Source organism: Perognathus longimembris, chromosome 5 (genome assembly GCF_023159225.1).
Source record: "Perognathus longimembris pacificus isolate PPM17 chromosome 5, ASM2315922v1, whole genome shotgun sequence".
In the NCBI taxonomy this organism is placed as follows: Eukaryota; Metazoa; Chordata; class Mammalia; order Rodentia; family Heteromyidae; genus Perognathus; species Perognathus longimembris.
The window spans coordinates 63,865,114-63,880,050 of NC_063165.1; the positions used below are offsets into that span (position 1 = coordinate 63,865,114).

The window sequence follows — 14,937 nt, forward strand, 5'->3', positions numbered from 1 at the left end:
GTCACAGGAGGCCCATCACCTCTTCCACAGTTCGCATGGTCGCGGGAAGCGTTCTGAAATGCTTGCAACTCAGGCATCATGAGTGGCGCTGCTCTCAGGTATTTGGACACGCGTTGTTCGAGGCTTGGCCTTTGGCAGGTGAAGAGGAAACCGAGTGAATGATAGCATTGGCTCCTACTTTCATGTAGGAGCCCCCCTCCCCCAACCGTAGAGTACACTGGGGCACACCCTGACCAGTCTGGCCTTGGCTTAGGCTTTTCCTCTCTGTACCCAAATGAGGACCCCTTAGCTTGCATCTTCCGAAGACCTTTCTGGAGCAGAGGAGGACCCGCATGGAGGCTGTACCAAAGCCTTACCAGAGAGGGCCCAGGCACATCTGGCAGGTGATGGAGTAGCCGCTCCAAGGGAAAGGCCTACACCGTGGAGACTTGAGCGCGCACGCGTCCAGCGTGGCGCGTGGGCCCCACTCGCGCTGCGCCCCCAGGGTCCGTGTGCCGCGTGCAAGCTGGTGGAGAACGCGGGCTCCCTCCGCCCACCGGTGGGCCACACCAGCCGCAGCCCGGGATCAGGAGGTGGGGCCGGCAGCCGCCCCTTTCCCAGTCCCACCCTCTCCCAGCCGGCTCCCTCCACGCCTCGCCTACTCCTAGGACACTGGGTGGGGACCAGAGAAGGGCGGGGACTTTGGAGGTGCGCGCGGCGATCAAGCCCCTAAGTCTGCGGGGAAGACGGGGTGGCTCCACCTCTCCACCAGCCCCAGGCAGGGGAAGAGTGCTTCGTTCCACACCCCAAAACAGGCGGTGCCGGGGGCGCATGACGCCGGCCGGAGGGGAGCAGGGTGGGCGGCGCGCAGGATCCCTGGCCGCCGGGCTCCTTTCCGGGGTGGGCAGCCTTCACCGCATCCTCCGGTTAGACGCGGGAGACGCCACGCCCAGGACCGCGCGTCCGCGTCCAGACGCCCAGAGAGGTCCAGCGCGGGCCCGGGCCGACCGCGGGCGACTTGGCTCCCTCCCCTCGTGCGCCCGCGGGCGCAGCTGGAAATCCCGCTGGAACGGAGCCCCCGCAGGGCGCGGCCCGCGGGCTGGAGCCGGGCCCGGAGCGCCCGCCCAGCCGCCCGAGGCGCGTTCGGAGCGGAAGAGAGCGCCAGGGGGCCGAGCCGCGGGAGATGCCCGCAGCACATCGCCGGGGCAGCGCTAGAGACCGCGGTGCTGGCTTTGTTCCGGGTCTACCCAGCGGTTTTATTTTTTAATTTATTTGTGTGTGTGAAATGTTATTTTGGCTACAAGAAGAAATGGCCCCCCAGGAGCTCGCCCGGAGGCTGGCCACGGTGATCACTCAAGTCGGTAAATGAAGGGGTTTTGTTTTTTACTCGCGTCTTACTGGTGGGGGCGCGGGGTGGGGGTCAGCAGTCTCGGGGTTCGCCCGCGCCCCGCTCCAGAGCCGGCCGCCCCACCGCCGGGCTTGGCGGGTTGCTGGTGCGCGAAGGCGTGGCTGTGGAGGCCGCGCCTGGCAGGGCCTGGGGAGGTGGCGGCTGGCGGGCGCCAGCCCCCCGGGGTGGCCCCGTCTGCAGAGCTCTAAACAGAGCTAGGGGGCTGTTTGTTGACCTGTTATGCGGTTCTGGGTTCCGACCAGGCGGGTGGGAAGGGGAGTTGTGAGGTGGTTTGTGGGGTGAGGAGAAAGGAAGGGGCACACCAGGAGCAAATGTCTGCTATCCTCGGGAAGAAACTAAGAAAGTGTAGGGGTGCGATTAGAAGGAGGCTTCTGACCAGGTTCTCAGCCTGTTGCCCTGTGCGCAACAGCACCTGATGAGAAGCCCTGAGAGGCCTAGCAATTCTGATCCTCATCCGTGAGTGAAAAGTGGGGAGCCTGGCTGCCAGATGGTTCCCCTGTGATCCTAGCTGCTCATGGGGGCTGAGATGTGAGGACCCTGATGGAAAGCCAGCACGGGCAGGAAGTCCAGGAGACGTTTCTAAAATGACCCTGCCTCATCTTATACAATCATAGGTACATAGCTGTTGAGCTCTTGTGAACCTCTGATAGGTCTATCCTAGACCTTTTTATGCTTATTCAGTAATTGTTTGGTTTTAGGATGAGGCTAAGCAAAATGAACTCCAAGAGATGGAAACAGGAGGATTTTATCGTTGTCATTAGGTTTTATGTACTAGGTGAATTTCCTGTGATGTACCCCAGGTGGTTACTGTATATGATTTTGGTACACTGAATATTGTATATATGCTTATCTGAACTAGGGAAGGGAAAGAAAAATGAAAGAAAGTATAGCAAATATGATAAGAAATGTACTCACTGCCTTATTACGTAACAGCACCCCTCTGTACATCACCTAGTCAATAAAATTTAATTAAAAAAACCAAAATACAGATAAAAGACAATAAAATAAAATAAAATAATCCTGCCAAAAGCTGGAAGTGAAGGTGCGGCTCATGTAGTAGATCACCAGCCTTGAGCAAAAAAGCTTAGGGAGAGTGCCCAGGCTCTGGGTTCAAGCCCCAGTTCTCTCTCTCTCTCTCTCTCTCTCTCTCTCTCTCTCTCTCTCTCTCTCTCTCTCTCTCTCTCTCACACACACACACACACACACACACCTATGGAGGAAAAGGGGGAAACCCCACATATTCTTTGCTCCTGAAATACAGGTTGTAATGCACACAGGCCCTATGCAGTATAGAAAAGAGAACATTGAGACAGTTGTCAGTTCTTTCTTTGCCTTCTCCTTTACCCCTTTCTTGAGTCACCTACACACACACACACACACACACACACACAGGTTCAGAACTTGACTGTAGGTGACTGTAATTATCTGCATAAGTTTTCTCTGTTGATGACTTCTCGTTGAGACTCCTATGAATGCTTATTGCTTCTTATTGCTAAAACAAGGTAGTGTTCATCTCAGTTTTCTGTATATTTGTCCAAGCTGCCTTTTTGTTTCTCAAATGTCAAATATTTTCTAAAATTAGTAATTCATGATTGCTCTTTGTGTACCCTCGTCAACTGTGTTTGGTGAAGCAATGATGTACATCTCCAGTGAAACACTTAGAGTGCTATACTTGGTAAAGGTGATTCATGTGCAAAGGCCTTATTTTGATCATTCACTTTTTTTGAGTAGGGGTGCCAATTTGGGGACTTGAACACAGGGCCTTAGCTCTTTTTGCTCAAGGCTGGCACCCTACCACTTGGGCCACATCCATTCTACCACTTCTGGCTTTTTGGGGGGTTAATTGGAGGTAAGAGGTTCACTGACTTTCCTGACGTATCTAACTGTGAATCTTGACCCTTAGGTCCCAGCCTCCTTAGTAGCTAGGATTACACAAATGAGATAGATACCAGTTGAGAATTTACTTTTAGAAATGTTTCTGGCACCAAATGTGGCCGCTGAACTTTTTAAGAGATTAGGAGAATCTTACCAGGGAAGACTGAACATGAGATACTGCTAAAGGAGGAGTGAAATAAGAAGAAAGATGAACAAAAACAAATTTGGAGTTCAAAATCTATTGAATGCTGAAATGATTGGGCTAAATATGGTCATTCCTCAGTTATAGATGGAAAGGATGAGAAATGCCCTGAGGCAGTGTTGGTATTGTACAATGTGCTTGGAGAAAGGCTGCTTCAGGGTTTCTGCACGGCAGAACCGTGTGGGGTTGACAAAAGCCTTATTTGTATCGCATGGCTCACTAATGTATGTGTGAAGTTGTGGTATAGGGACATGGAAGTGGCCTTGAGTGTGGCAGTCTGGACTTGTATCTTCCCCGGACAAGTCATTCCACTTCAAGCTGAAAAATAAATGTAGTGCTTCTTGACTCAGCTCTAAGACTATTATTAATGAAGATAAGGAAGATGTGGTTAAAAATACTGTCTGAACTGTGATTGTACAGCCTTCCACTTATGGGTCCTATGACAAGGTCTCAGAGGAAGCGTGCCACCTGCGCAGTGAGGAGATTGACCTGGATAATGACTTAAGGCCCCTCCCCTTTCTCCTGATGTGGGATAGCTGTGACTTTTGCTGTCAAAGAATGTCTAGTGGAAGCTGGGTATGATTTAAAACAACGTAAGTTCATCTTCTTACAGTTTGCTTGAGCTTGCATGTGGGTCTCACTTGGCCCAAGTCAAGGAATGAGGAAGGGTGCATCCTTTCTGGACTGAATATTACATCAGTTTCTATCTGTTTCCCACATTCCTTGGCTTGTGGCTGGTTTCTTTTCCATCTCCAAAGTCATCAATGCCAGATCCATCTTTCTCCTGTTGCCATCTGCCTGGCTTTCTTGGTTTCCTCTTTGGCTTCTTAGGACCCCTGGAATTACATTGATCTCTCCTCTTATTTAAGACTGGCAATCTCGGTTCTGCCTGTAAGATTAATTCCTTATGCCTTGTACCATAACAAATTCTTAATTTCTAGGAATTAAGAATTTGTTATAGGATGTGGGAAGATATTTTTTCCTCAACAGCAGTTGCTTCTTTTGGAAATATCCTCCAGAGGCCTTTGTGTTAAAAGATTTGATCGCCAGCCTCAGGTGCTGTTGGGGAGATGGTGGAACCTTTAGGAGGTGGAGCCTAATGGAAGGAAGTTAGGCCATTGGGGGGTGTGTGCTTGGAGGGGAAGCCGGGTACTCTGGTCCCTTCCCTTTTCTCTCTTTGCTTCCCAGTCATCATAAGGAAAATAGGTCTCCTCTCCACGTGCTCCTGCCATGGTATACTGTGTTGTCATGGGCTCAAAGTGATCTTTTAAGGCTGTGAATCAAAATAACCCTTTTTCCCTTAGTAAGTTGATTTGTTTCTCGTACTTGTCACAACTATGACAAGCTGACCAATACGACTAGCTGTTTCACTGAGGACTGTACTTGGGGCTCCACGGAGTTGGTAATGTACATCATGGATTTTGCCTCGGTAGCTGGATGGTGAAAGTGTTGAAAGGGTCTGCTTGCTGAGCTATGCTTTGAATTTGCTTACTTATAATCTGTGCTCTAAAGACACATGAGTGATCACTGTATTTGTGATGTGAGAAACGAGTTTGTTGAAGTGTACCAGGCTGATAGCTATCATGATGATCTGAACATCATACCCATCATAGGAAATGGTCATTTATTGAGAATTCCGTAGAATTGCAACGTGGAGACTTCCATAACAACTCCTGCCTCTCCATAGGTGAAGTACGGCTTTCGTGTAGAAAGAGCAGCCATTGCCCCTCCCCAGGGCTGACAGAAGAGCCCCGCAAGCACCCAGGCCTCGCACTTGGTCACCCCCTGCCCTGCTCGCGGCCAGCCCCGCCCCGCACGCAGCCACGCCCTCCCTGCACGGGGGCCCTGCCCCGGCCAGGGCGCCAACTCGAAGGATGCGAGCGCTCTGCATCTCACGCGCTGGTTGCTGAGCTAGCTCTCCCGGCTCATAGTAGGCTGGTTCACTGTGTTCCTGGGCGGCCGTAGTTCTCACCCGTGCCTGCTGTCGTCCTTGGGCTCCGCCCGCTCCCCAGGTGAAGAACCTGTGCGCGTGAGATGGTCCGCATCCCTGCCCGCCTGCCACTCCCACTCAGTCCCCAGTCCAGAGAGGACACGAACGGCCTCCAGCAGGGCTCTGCGTGTCCACGTCTCCATGTCCTTGACTCAGCCTTATGCATATCCTCCCCCTCCTGCTCTTCCTCCTTCCCTCCTCCGCCTCCTCCTCCTCCTGCTGCTCCTCCTTCCTCTCCCTCTTCTCTTTCTTTTCCTTTTCCTCCCACTCTTTTTTCCTCTTCTTCCTTATCTTTTTCTTCTTCTCTTCTTCCTTCCTTCTTTTTCTCTTCCTCTTTGCTTTTCTTTTATGTCCCTATTGGGTCTTGAACTCAGGACCTGGGAACAGTCCCTTAGCTTTTTTGCACAAGGCTGGTGCTCTATAACCCTTGAACCATAACCTCACCTCTGGGGGGTTGTTTTTGGTGGTGCGTTGGAGATAAGTCTCATAGACGCTACTGTCTGGGCTGATTTCCCACCATAATCCTCAGATCTCAGCCTCCTGAGTAGCTAGGATTACAGGTGTGAGCCACTGGTATCCGGCCGATTTCTTTTTATTTATGTAAGCTTCTTATTGTGTACATTTCAGGAGAAACTTGGATTTTGTTGTTTTTCTAGCCTTTTCTTGTTATTTAGGTGGGAGGCTGAGTCTCTCACAGGGAAATGTGACTTGTGGGCTCCGCCTTTCTTCACCATGGAGTTGGTTGTTCCAGGCTGATGTGTGCTGTACTAGAACCTTCATAAACTCCAGATGCCTGGGAATCTCTGTTTTCCCTGCATTTCACTATGTATGGGGATCTTGAATGTTAAATAACTGTAGGCCATTTTCAAGGCTGCTAATCTTGGTGAAAATGTTTCCTCCCACCTGCTATCCAGGAAAGAAGGAAACAGTAGACCCTCAGGCATGGTCACTGGGCGAGCATGGCTATTGCTTCTCCATGGCCCACGGCCCGCATTTCTGCACCAAAGTTTGTCCGTGTTGCTTGTCTTTAAAACATGCTTCACTTAGTTTGACATCTCTGCTGAAATAGTGCCTAATTGATACACACACACACACACACACACACACACACACACACATCCAGTCCTAGGCCTTGAACTCAGGGCCTGAGCACTGTCCCTGGCTTCTTTTTGCTCAAGGCTACCACTCTGCTACTTGAGCCACAGGGCCACTTCTGGCTTTTTCTGTTTATGTGGTGCTGAGGAATCAAACCCAGGGCTTCGTGAATGCTAGGCAAGCGCTCTACCACTAAGCCACATTCCCAGCTCCTAAAGCTAAATTTTTAAATCCCATCCAGAATAGTTGAGGATCAACCACTGAGGATGGAAGCAGAAGTAATACTGCTCAGTTTGGGATTTTTCACTGATGGCAAGGCTGTTGTTCTTTTTTTTTTTTTTTTTTTTTGGCCAGTCCTGGGCCTTGGACTCAGGGCCTGAGCACTGTCCCTGGCTTCTTCCCGCTCAAGGCTAGCACTCTGCCACTTGAGCCACAGCGCCGCTTCTGGCCGTTTTCTGTATATGTGGTGCTGGGGAATCGAACCTAGGGCCTCGTGTATCCGAGGCAGGCACTCTTGCCACTAGGCTATATCCCCAGCCCAAGGCTGTTGTTCTGACTTCCTGTAGGTATTTGCATGATCTCGCCACAGGGGTCTCTGAGCCCATGCCTGGCCCAAAGTATTACCTCTCCTCAAATGAGTATGTATTCTTTATTTGTTCATTGTGATAACTGGGAATTAAGTGTGCTCACTCATTAATAAAAGTTTTCGCAATGCCTGGTGCCCTCTCGTGTCACGCACTCTCCATTACACCATTTTACACAATTGGACTCAAGCTTACCCATGACAACACAGTATTAGCACACTTCTACCAACTCTTCTACTTACACCAGAAATATGTTGATAAACATTCTTGTACATTCTTGAGTTTACTGACTCATCCACTCACGAGTGCCCATTTGTGACGCTAATTCATCAATAACCCCCCCCCCACGTTCGATGGCATCCTCTTGTGGCCATTACCCGCCATTGCACCCATGTACACAAAATTACCTGAGCCTCCATGTCTGTACACAGAATTACACAATTTTCCACAAACATTTCTGAACACCCTTATATGGTGTGAAAAACCTTGTTCTATGTTCCTTAATGCTTTTAAACAAGCGTCCACACTTATCCTTGCCTAGTGCCCCTGCTTATAGCACTCACTTACTATAACCCATTTGTTTGCTTGCTATTGCCCGCTTGCGGTGCTCCCTTGCAATTACACACTGGCCATGTGCTAGCGCCCTCTTGTGGCAATCTTGTGGCTCTCCTGTCTCTCCCTTATGGCTCCCCTGTCTCTTCCCCGTTGCTCCCCTGTGGCTCCCCTGTCTCTCCCCCGTGACTCCCCTGTCTCTCCCCTGTGGTTCCTCTGTCTCTCCCCTGTGGCTCGCGTGCCCCTCCCCTGTGGCTGTCCTGTCTCCCCTGTGGCTCTTCTGTCACTCTCCTTTGGTCTCCTGGCTCCCCTATCTCTCCCCTGTGGCCCTCCTGTCCCTCCCCCGTGGCTCCCCTGTCTCTTCCCTGTGGCTCCCCTGTCTCTCCCCTGTGGCTCCCCTGTCCCTCCCCCTTGGCTCCCCTGTCCCTCCCCCGTGGCTTCCCTGTCCCTCCCCTGTGGCTCTCCGGTCTCCCCTGTGGTTCTCCTGTCTCCCCTGTGGCCCTCCTGTCTCCCCCATGGCTCCCCTATCCCTCCTCTGTGGCCCTCATGTCTCTCTCCTGTGGTCTCCTGACTCCCCTATTTCTCCCCTGTGGATCCCCTTTCCTTCCCCCGTGGATCCCCTGTCTCTCCCCTGTGGCTCTCTTCTGCTTTGCTGTCCTCTCTTTTTTCATTGGTAGAGGAGCTTTGGCACTGGGCCTAGTGTGGAAATTGGGTTCTTGTACCTTCCTGCTTCTACCTTGCATCCCATTGTGTTCCCACAGCACCATTTGTACCTATAGCAATGGGAAGTCTTGCTTACTAAGGAGGAAAAGGTCCTCAGGCTGTGAAATGGGATTCTAGACCTTGACATATGGTGTGGAAAAAAGAAGGAAAATTCCACCTCAGCCTGGTTTGTCCTTCAGGAGTGAGATGACCATTTTCTCACACAGTGCCTGGGGAAAGCTTAACCCAGATTTTAAAAAGAGGGATCATGTTTCCTGATCATTTTCTGAGGTGTTACCGTAATACTCTAAAAAAAGCAGAAGAAATACTAGGGAATGAACATTGCATGGTGTTTCATAATGGTTTAAGAAAAACCAACTATGCTTATAGGATTAATACAGTCTTGGTTTAAGGTTTGGAAAAGTCAATATTCAAACATCAATTCTACTGAAGTTGATCTATAAATCAAAGGAGACTTGGATCAAAAAGTCTATCAAAAGTGTAGAATCAGCTAAAAGATACTATAGCAGGAAAAGGAATTATCATCCCTTATACTACCTAATTTCAAAACAAGTTGAATTTCTGGCTGCAAAAAATGTACCATGATCTCTGAATACCTGTACTCTATATACCTCTGTATTCTTCATGTGCAGAAATGAACTCAAAACCATCATGAACCTAAATATAAAGCCAAGTTGAAATCTGTTGGAAAACATAGGAAAAAAATCTTTGTAATCTTGGATGGACCAAAAATTCCTAAATCAAGATCAAAAGTATGATTCATAAAAGAAAAATTGGATAAATTATATTTGGCCAGTTATTTTTTCCCCTCTACAAAAGACTTAGTAAAAGTCAAGAATGGTGGCCCAGGCCTATCATTGTAGCTACTTGTGAGATAGAGAGAGGAGGCCAGCCAGAGCAAACAGTTACTGAGACTCTATCTCAAAAAATAACTGGAAATGGTGCCACATGTAATTCAAGCTACTTAGGAGGCAGAGGTAGGAGGGCCACAGTCTGAGGTTGGCTAGGGTAAGAGTACAAGACTCCATCTGAAAGACAACCTAAAAGCAAAGGACTTGGGACATGGTCAGGGAAAGCCCTGAGTTCAGTCCTTAGCACTGCCAAAGCAAGAAGAAGAGGGAGAAGGAGGAGGAGGAAACCAGCTGGTAAAAGAATGAAAAACCACCTCACCAAATAGGGAAGCAGGTTTGTGAATTGCCTATCTGATAAAGGAATGCTATGTAGACCATATAAAGAAATCTCAAAATAAAACAACTTCAACTTAAAAATGGGAAATGATTTGAATGCATGTTTTACTAAAGAAGATCTGCAGAGGAAATTATGGGGAACATCAGTGGTCTTTGGGGTGGAGGGGCTGAGACCGGGTGGAGCCCTCTACTGGTGAGAATGTGAATGGCAAGCCACTTGGGAAAAAAACCAGCAGTTTCTTAGAAACTTACAACCTAATAATCCTATCTTGGCTGGGAATGTGGCCTAGTGGTAGAGTGCTTGCCTCTTATACATGAAGCCTTGGGTTCAATTCCTCAACGCCACATACATAGAAAAAGACGGAAGTGGTGCTGTGGCTCGAGAGGTAGAGTGCTAGCCTTGAGCAAAAGGAAGCCAGGGACAAGTGTGCAGGCCCTGAGTTCAAGCCCCAGGACTTGCAAAAATAACTTTAAAAAAATAACAATCCTATCTTAAGAAAATGATAATTTTGTCACTAAATATATGTCCAAGGAAATGAAAATTAAGTCAATCAAAAATCTACTAGTTGGGTGGGTGCCTGGTGACTCACACTTGTAATTCTAGCTACTCATGAGGCTGAGACTTGAAGATCATGGTTTAAAATCAGCCTGGACAGAAGAGTCCATGAGACTCTTATCTTCAGTAACCAGCAAGAAACCAGAGTGTGTGACCTGGCCCAGTGGCTCACGGCTATAATCCTACCTAGTCAGGAGGCTGAGATCTGGGAATCGAGGGTTAATGCCAGGCTGGGCAGGTTGAGTCATTGAGACTCTTATCTCTAATTAAGCACCAAAAGCCAGAACTGGAGCTGTGGTTCAAGTGGTAGAGTGCTAGCCTTGTGCAAAATAGTTCAAAGCACAGAGGCCCTGAGTTCAAATGCCATGGCTGGCATCAAAATAACAACAAAAAGCCAGAGTGCAGATATGGATCAAGTGGCAGAACACTAGCCTTGAGTGGAAGAAAACCAAGCAAGAGTGTGAGACCTTTAGTTCAAACTCCAATACTGGCGCGCACACACATACACACACACATGCACGCATGCACGCACATACACATACACTGTATTATTTGAATGTTCATAGCAATCCAGCACTTTTTTTGTGTGCCTGTGCCTGGGGTTTGAACTCAGGGCCTGGACACTGTCATTGAGCTTTGTTCGCTCAAGGTTAACACTCTACTATTTGACTCACAGCTCCACCTCTGCCTTTTTGGTGGTTAATTGGAGATAAGAGTCTTGGACCTTTCTGCATATCTGAACTAGGATCCTTAGATCTCAGCCTCCTGGGTAGCTGGGGTTATAAGTGTGAGCACTGGTGCCCATTGAAACCCAATTCTTTTTTTTTTTTTAACTTAACTCGTAATCAATAAAAACTGCACATAACCCAAATATTCTTCAGTTGTGGAAGGAGTAAACAAACTGTGGCATGTCTAGCCAACGAAAACTCAATAATAAAAAGAAATGAATTATTGATACGCAACACAAATCAAGATGAAGTGCATTATGTTATGGGAAAGATGCCAGAGGCACGAGCTACACGGTAAGTAATGTGGATCAGTTGCCTGAAGGCCCAGGTGGGTGGGTTGGACGTCTGACCACAAAGCAGTGGTCAAGTCCTCCTGATTGTGGGAATTGTTAAATGACTCCTTGCATTTGTCAAAAACCACAGAACTGTACACACACACGCATACGCATGCCCCCACACACCAACTGCATTGGGTGTGCAGGTCCCCTCTCCTTAACCTAAAGCAAGCAAATAACGTCTTCCTTAGGCTCTGTGAGGTCTGGGTTAGTTTTTCTAGAAAATGTGCCTAGCTGTGCCAGTGTCACTAAAAAAAGAGAGAGAACGAAAACGAAGTCTACTTTAACTAGAAAACCATCTCTTGGAGGTGTGGGGTTGGGAGAGGTATGGGAGATGATGAAGGCAGCGACATTGGTAGAGATGCATTGTTCTTAACTCATTGGTTGGATGGTAGCTCCTTTGTGCCACGACTCAAAGATAATAACGTAATTAGAAAAAAGAAAAAAAAAGGATCTCTAGGAATGAGGCTTACTGGTAGAGAGCTTGCCTAGCATGCAGGAAGCCCTGGGTTCGATTCCTCAGTACCACATAAGCAAAAAATAAATGAAGGAAATAAAAGGAGAAAGAAGTTATTTTATTTATTTAAAAAAATTTTTTTGGCCAGTCCTGGGGCTTGGACTCATGGTCTGAGCACTGTTCCTGGCTTCTTTTTGCTCAAGGCTAGCACTCTGCCACTTGAGCCACAGCGCAACTTCTGGCCTTTTCTGTATATGTGGTGCTGGGGACTTAAACCCAGGGCTTCATGTATATGAGGCAAGTGATCTTGCCACTAGGCCGTATTCCCAGCCCAAGAAGTTATTTTTTAAAGAAAAAACTCTACCTCTCTCTACAAAAAGACTTAGGTTGATACATTTTGTAAAATGATAATGCTGATGTTCTTGCACCGTGGTTGAAGTCTTTCTTGAGCTTGTAGATTCTTTTTCAATGTGTTCTAATATATGTATAAAAACCACACAGCCCTTAAAAAATAGAGGTGAGCTGGGTGCTAGTGGCTTATGCCTGTAATCCTAGCTATTCAGAGGGCTGAGATCTGAGGAACGTGGCCCAAAGCCAGCTGCAAGATTCTTATCTCTAATTAACCACTAAAAAAGGCAGAAGTGGAGGTCAGGGACAGTGACCAGGCCGAGAATTCAAGCCCCAGGATTAGCACACACACACACACACACACACACACACACACACACTCACATGAGCGGGGTACTGGTGTTCACCCTGTAATCTTAGCTACTGTGAAGGCTGAGATCTAAGGATCCTGGTTTGAGGCCAACCTGGATAGAAAAGCTTGTGAAACTTATCTCCAATTACCCACCAAAAAGTCAGAAGTAGAGCTATTGCTCAAGGGGTAGAGCCAGCCTTCAGTGAGAGAGCTAAGGGACAGCTCCCAGCTCCCAGGCCTTGAGTTCAAGTACTGTGCAAGTCCTCAGTATTAGTACAAATAATGAAAGGTACTGGGGCCTGTCCCTTAGCTCTTTCACTCAAGGCTAGTACCGAGCCACAGTTACATTTCTGGGGTTTGGATGAGTAATTGCAAATAAGAATTGCATTAAGTTTTCTGTCCAGGCTGACTTTTAACCACGATCCTCAGAGCTCAGACTCTCAGTAGTGAGGATTATAGGTACGAGTTTCCAGCACACAGCTTGGTTGATTTCTCCAAGTACTTCTATGCTGTCAATACCAACCACGAACTAGCTCTGAGGCTCACTCAACAGAGTAGCTCAGATTAGAGATCTGAGACAACTTTTAGGTTGAACTACTTTGGGAAAAGATTTGGCAGTTTCTTATAAATTGGCCAGATACTGATTCAGCATCTCTAGGAACTGATCCACAAGAAAGAGAAGACACGGTTACCCAAAAGCCTTCTCATGAATAGTCACTGCAGTTTTGCTCATAGTAACCTCAACCAGGGTAGGCGTGGTGGCAGGGGGCCATGAATGTCCGTCAGTGAGAGAAGGAATGAACTGCAGCTGCCCATGTGGTTCTGAGTTCACCCATAGCACCCCCTCTTCCCACTAGTGGTTCTGAGTGCTAGGAACCAGAGTTGTCTTGGAAATGATGGAAGATACCTTCCAGGGGTGACAGAAATGTTCTTGAGAGGGGAGCAGATTACATGGATGTATCCTTTTGTTGTTTATACTTCCAATGGAAATATTTTAATACATGTCTGTTTTCCCCCCCTCCTTAAAAATAAAATTAAAGTCAAGCACCAACGGCTCACATCTGTAATTCTAGCTACTCAGGAGGCTGAGATCTGGAGGATCGAGGTTCAAACCAGCCCAGGCAGAAAAGTCCAGCAAAATGTTGGGCTGAAAGTGTAGGTGCTAGCTGAGCAAGTGAGCTGGGTAAGCACAAAACCTTAAGCTGAAACCCAGGAAAATAAAAATATTAAACAAAATCTCCCACTTTCTCCTTAGTTGTTTGTGACATTTACTATACAACTATAGTGTGAATAACACAATTAAGGACTAGACATTTGGTCTCTTTTATTTGGGGGGGGGTACTGGGGATCGAACCCAGGACGTTGCACTTTCACAGCAAGCACTTTGCCACTGAGCTACCTCCCAGCCCAGGACTAGACATTTGTATACAAAACTTTTCACTTGCCTACCAGCCAACAGTTGTGTCTTTTCTTTATATTTGTTTTTAAAAATACTTTTTTAGTCTTTGTTACGACAGTGAGTGTCTTTCCTTTAAATCCAAGTGTCTAACAGTAATAAGCAATACATCAATCATGAAAAGAAAAGTTTATTAGGAAAGTGCAGCGTCTCTAAGGTCTTTGCACAGTACCATTCCTTTTCTCCTCCAGTACTAAGTGAGCTCTGGGTTGCATTGTGCGGTGAAGAGCATCTTTCAGTGAGAGCTGGTGTGCTCGCATCTGAGCCTCAGGAACAGTTTGAGATACTCGACACTCCACCCAAAGACCTGAATCTTTTTCCTCCGCTGTGTTGACCTGTGTTGCCTCCTCAGATGGTAAATTCTATTGGCTGCAGTTTTATGTCTCTGGATCTCATTCTTCAGTAGCTCAGAGGGGCTAGGAAAAAAAAGGAAAGCAGAATTGTGAGTTGGCAAAGGATTTAAAGAGTGTCCTCTACAAAGTTTATCTTTATTACTTTATTTTAAATACCTAATGTCTGCTCTCTCCCAATGTCATCACCCTAGTATTTCCCTCTCAATCCCCACATCCTTGTCTCTTTGTTTCCAAATAAAGAAGGCTGGCAATCTGTTGGGGCTGTAATCCCCAGAGCAGTCACCAGTCCCCAGGATCAACCCTCAGCAATGACATGACCTTGAGTGAACTCCAGAGAGATTAGTCAGGAGAGAGGATGAAACACGTGGAGTGGAGTGCTGAGAGGAATGGGGGAGAGCGAGGTGACATGGATGCCTGGAATCCCATGGCTGCCCAGGGTACAAAGTGTGACCAACCATACACCCTGGTGCGGATCACAGAGGCTGAGATGAGGGCCTACCACCATCTGCTAGCGAGCTGCGTCCGGCTGGAAGACAGAGCAAATGAAGGTACCTTGAGGGCAATGAGGCACCTTTCCTTTTGGATGTGCTGTCATGTATCTTAAAGGGCAGCAATGTAATTGAGAAATTTTATATTTAAAAAAGCTGTATTGCAATTAGCTTTCTTGTTGAAGCATTTTAAAATATTTTAAAAAGAATAATCAACAATATATAATGTTATAAATGTTGATATAGGTTTAAGTGATTAGCAAAAAACA

The 14,937-nt window shown here is 47.5% G+C and overlaps 1 protein-coding gene across 1 annotated transcript in view; it reads left to right on the top strand.

Annotated features, from left to right (window-relative positions):
* The first annotated feature begins 1,248 nt into the window (after window positions 1-1,248).
* The window catches only part of Mcf2l2 (MCF.2 cell line derived transforming sequence-like 2), a 241,384-nt gene continuing 227,695 nt past the window's right edge, over window positions 1,249-14,937 (top strand). The window contains exon 1 of the mRNA XM_048347033.1: window positions 1,249-1,340. Within this exon, the coding sequence (XP_048202990.1) occupies window positions 1,265-1,340 (76 nt within the window). The 5' untranslated portion in view covers window positions 1,249-1,264. The remainder of the gene's footprint in view (window positions 1,341-14,937) is intronic.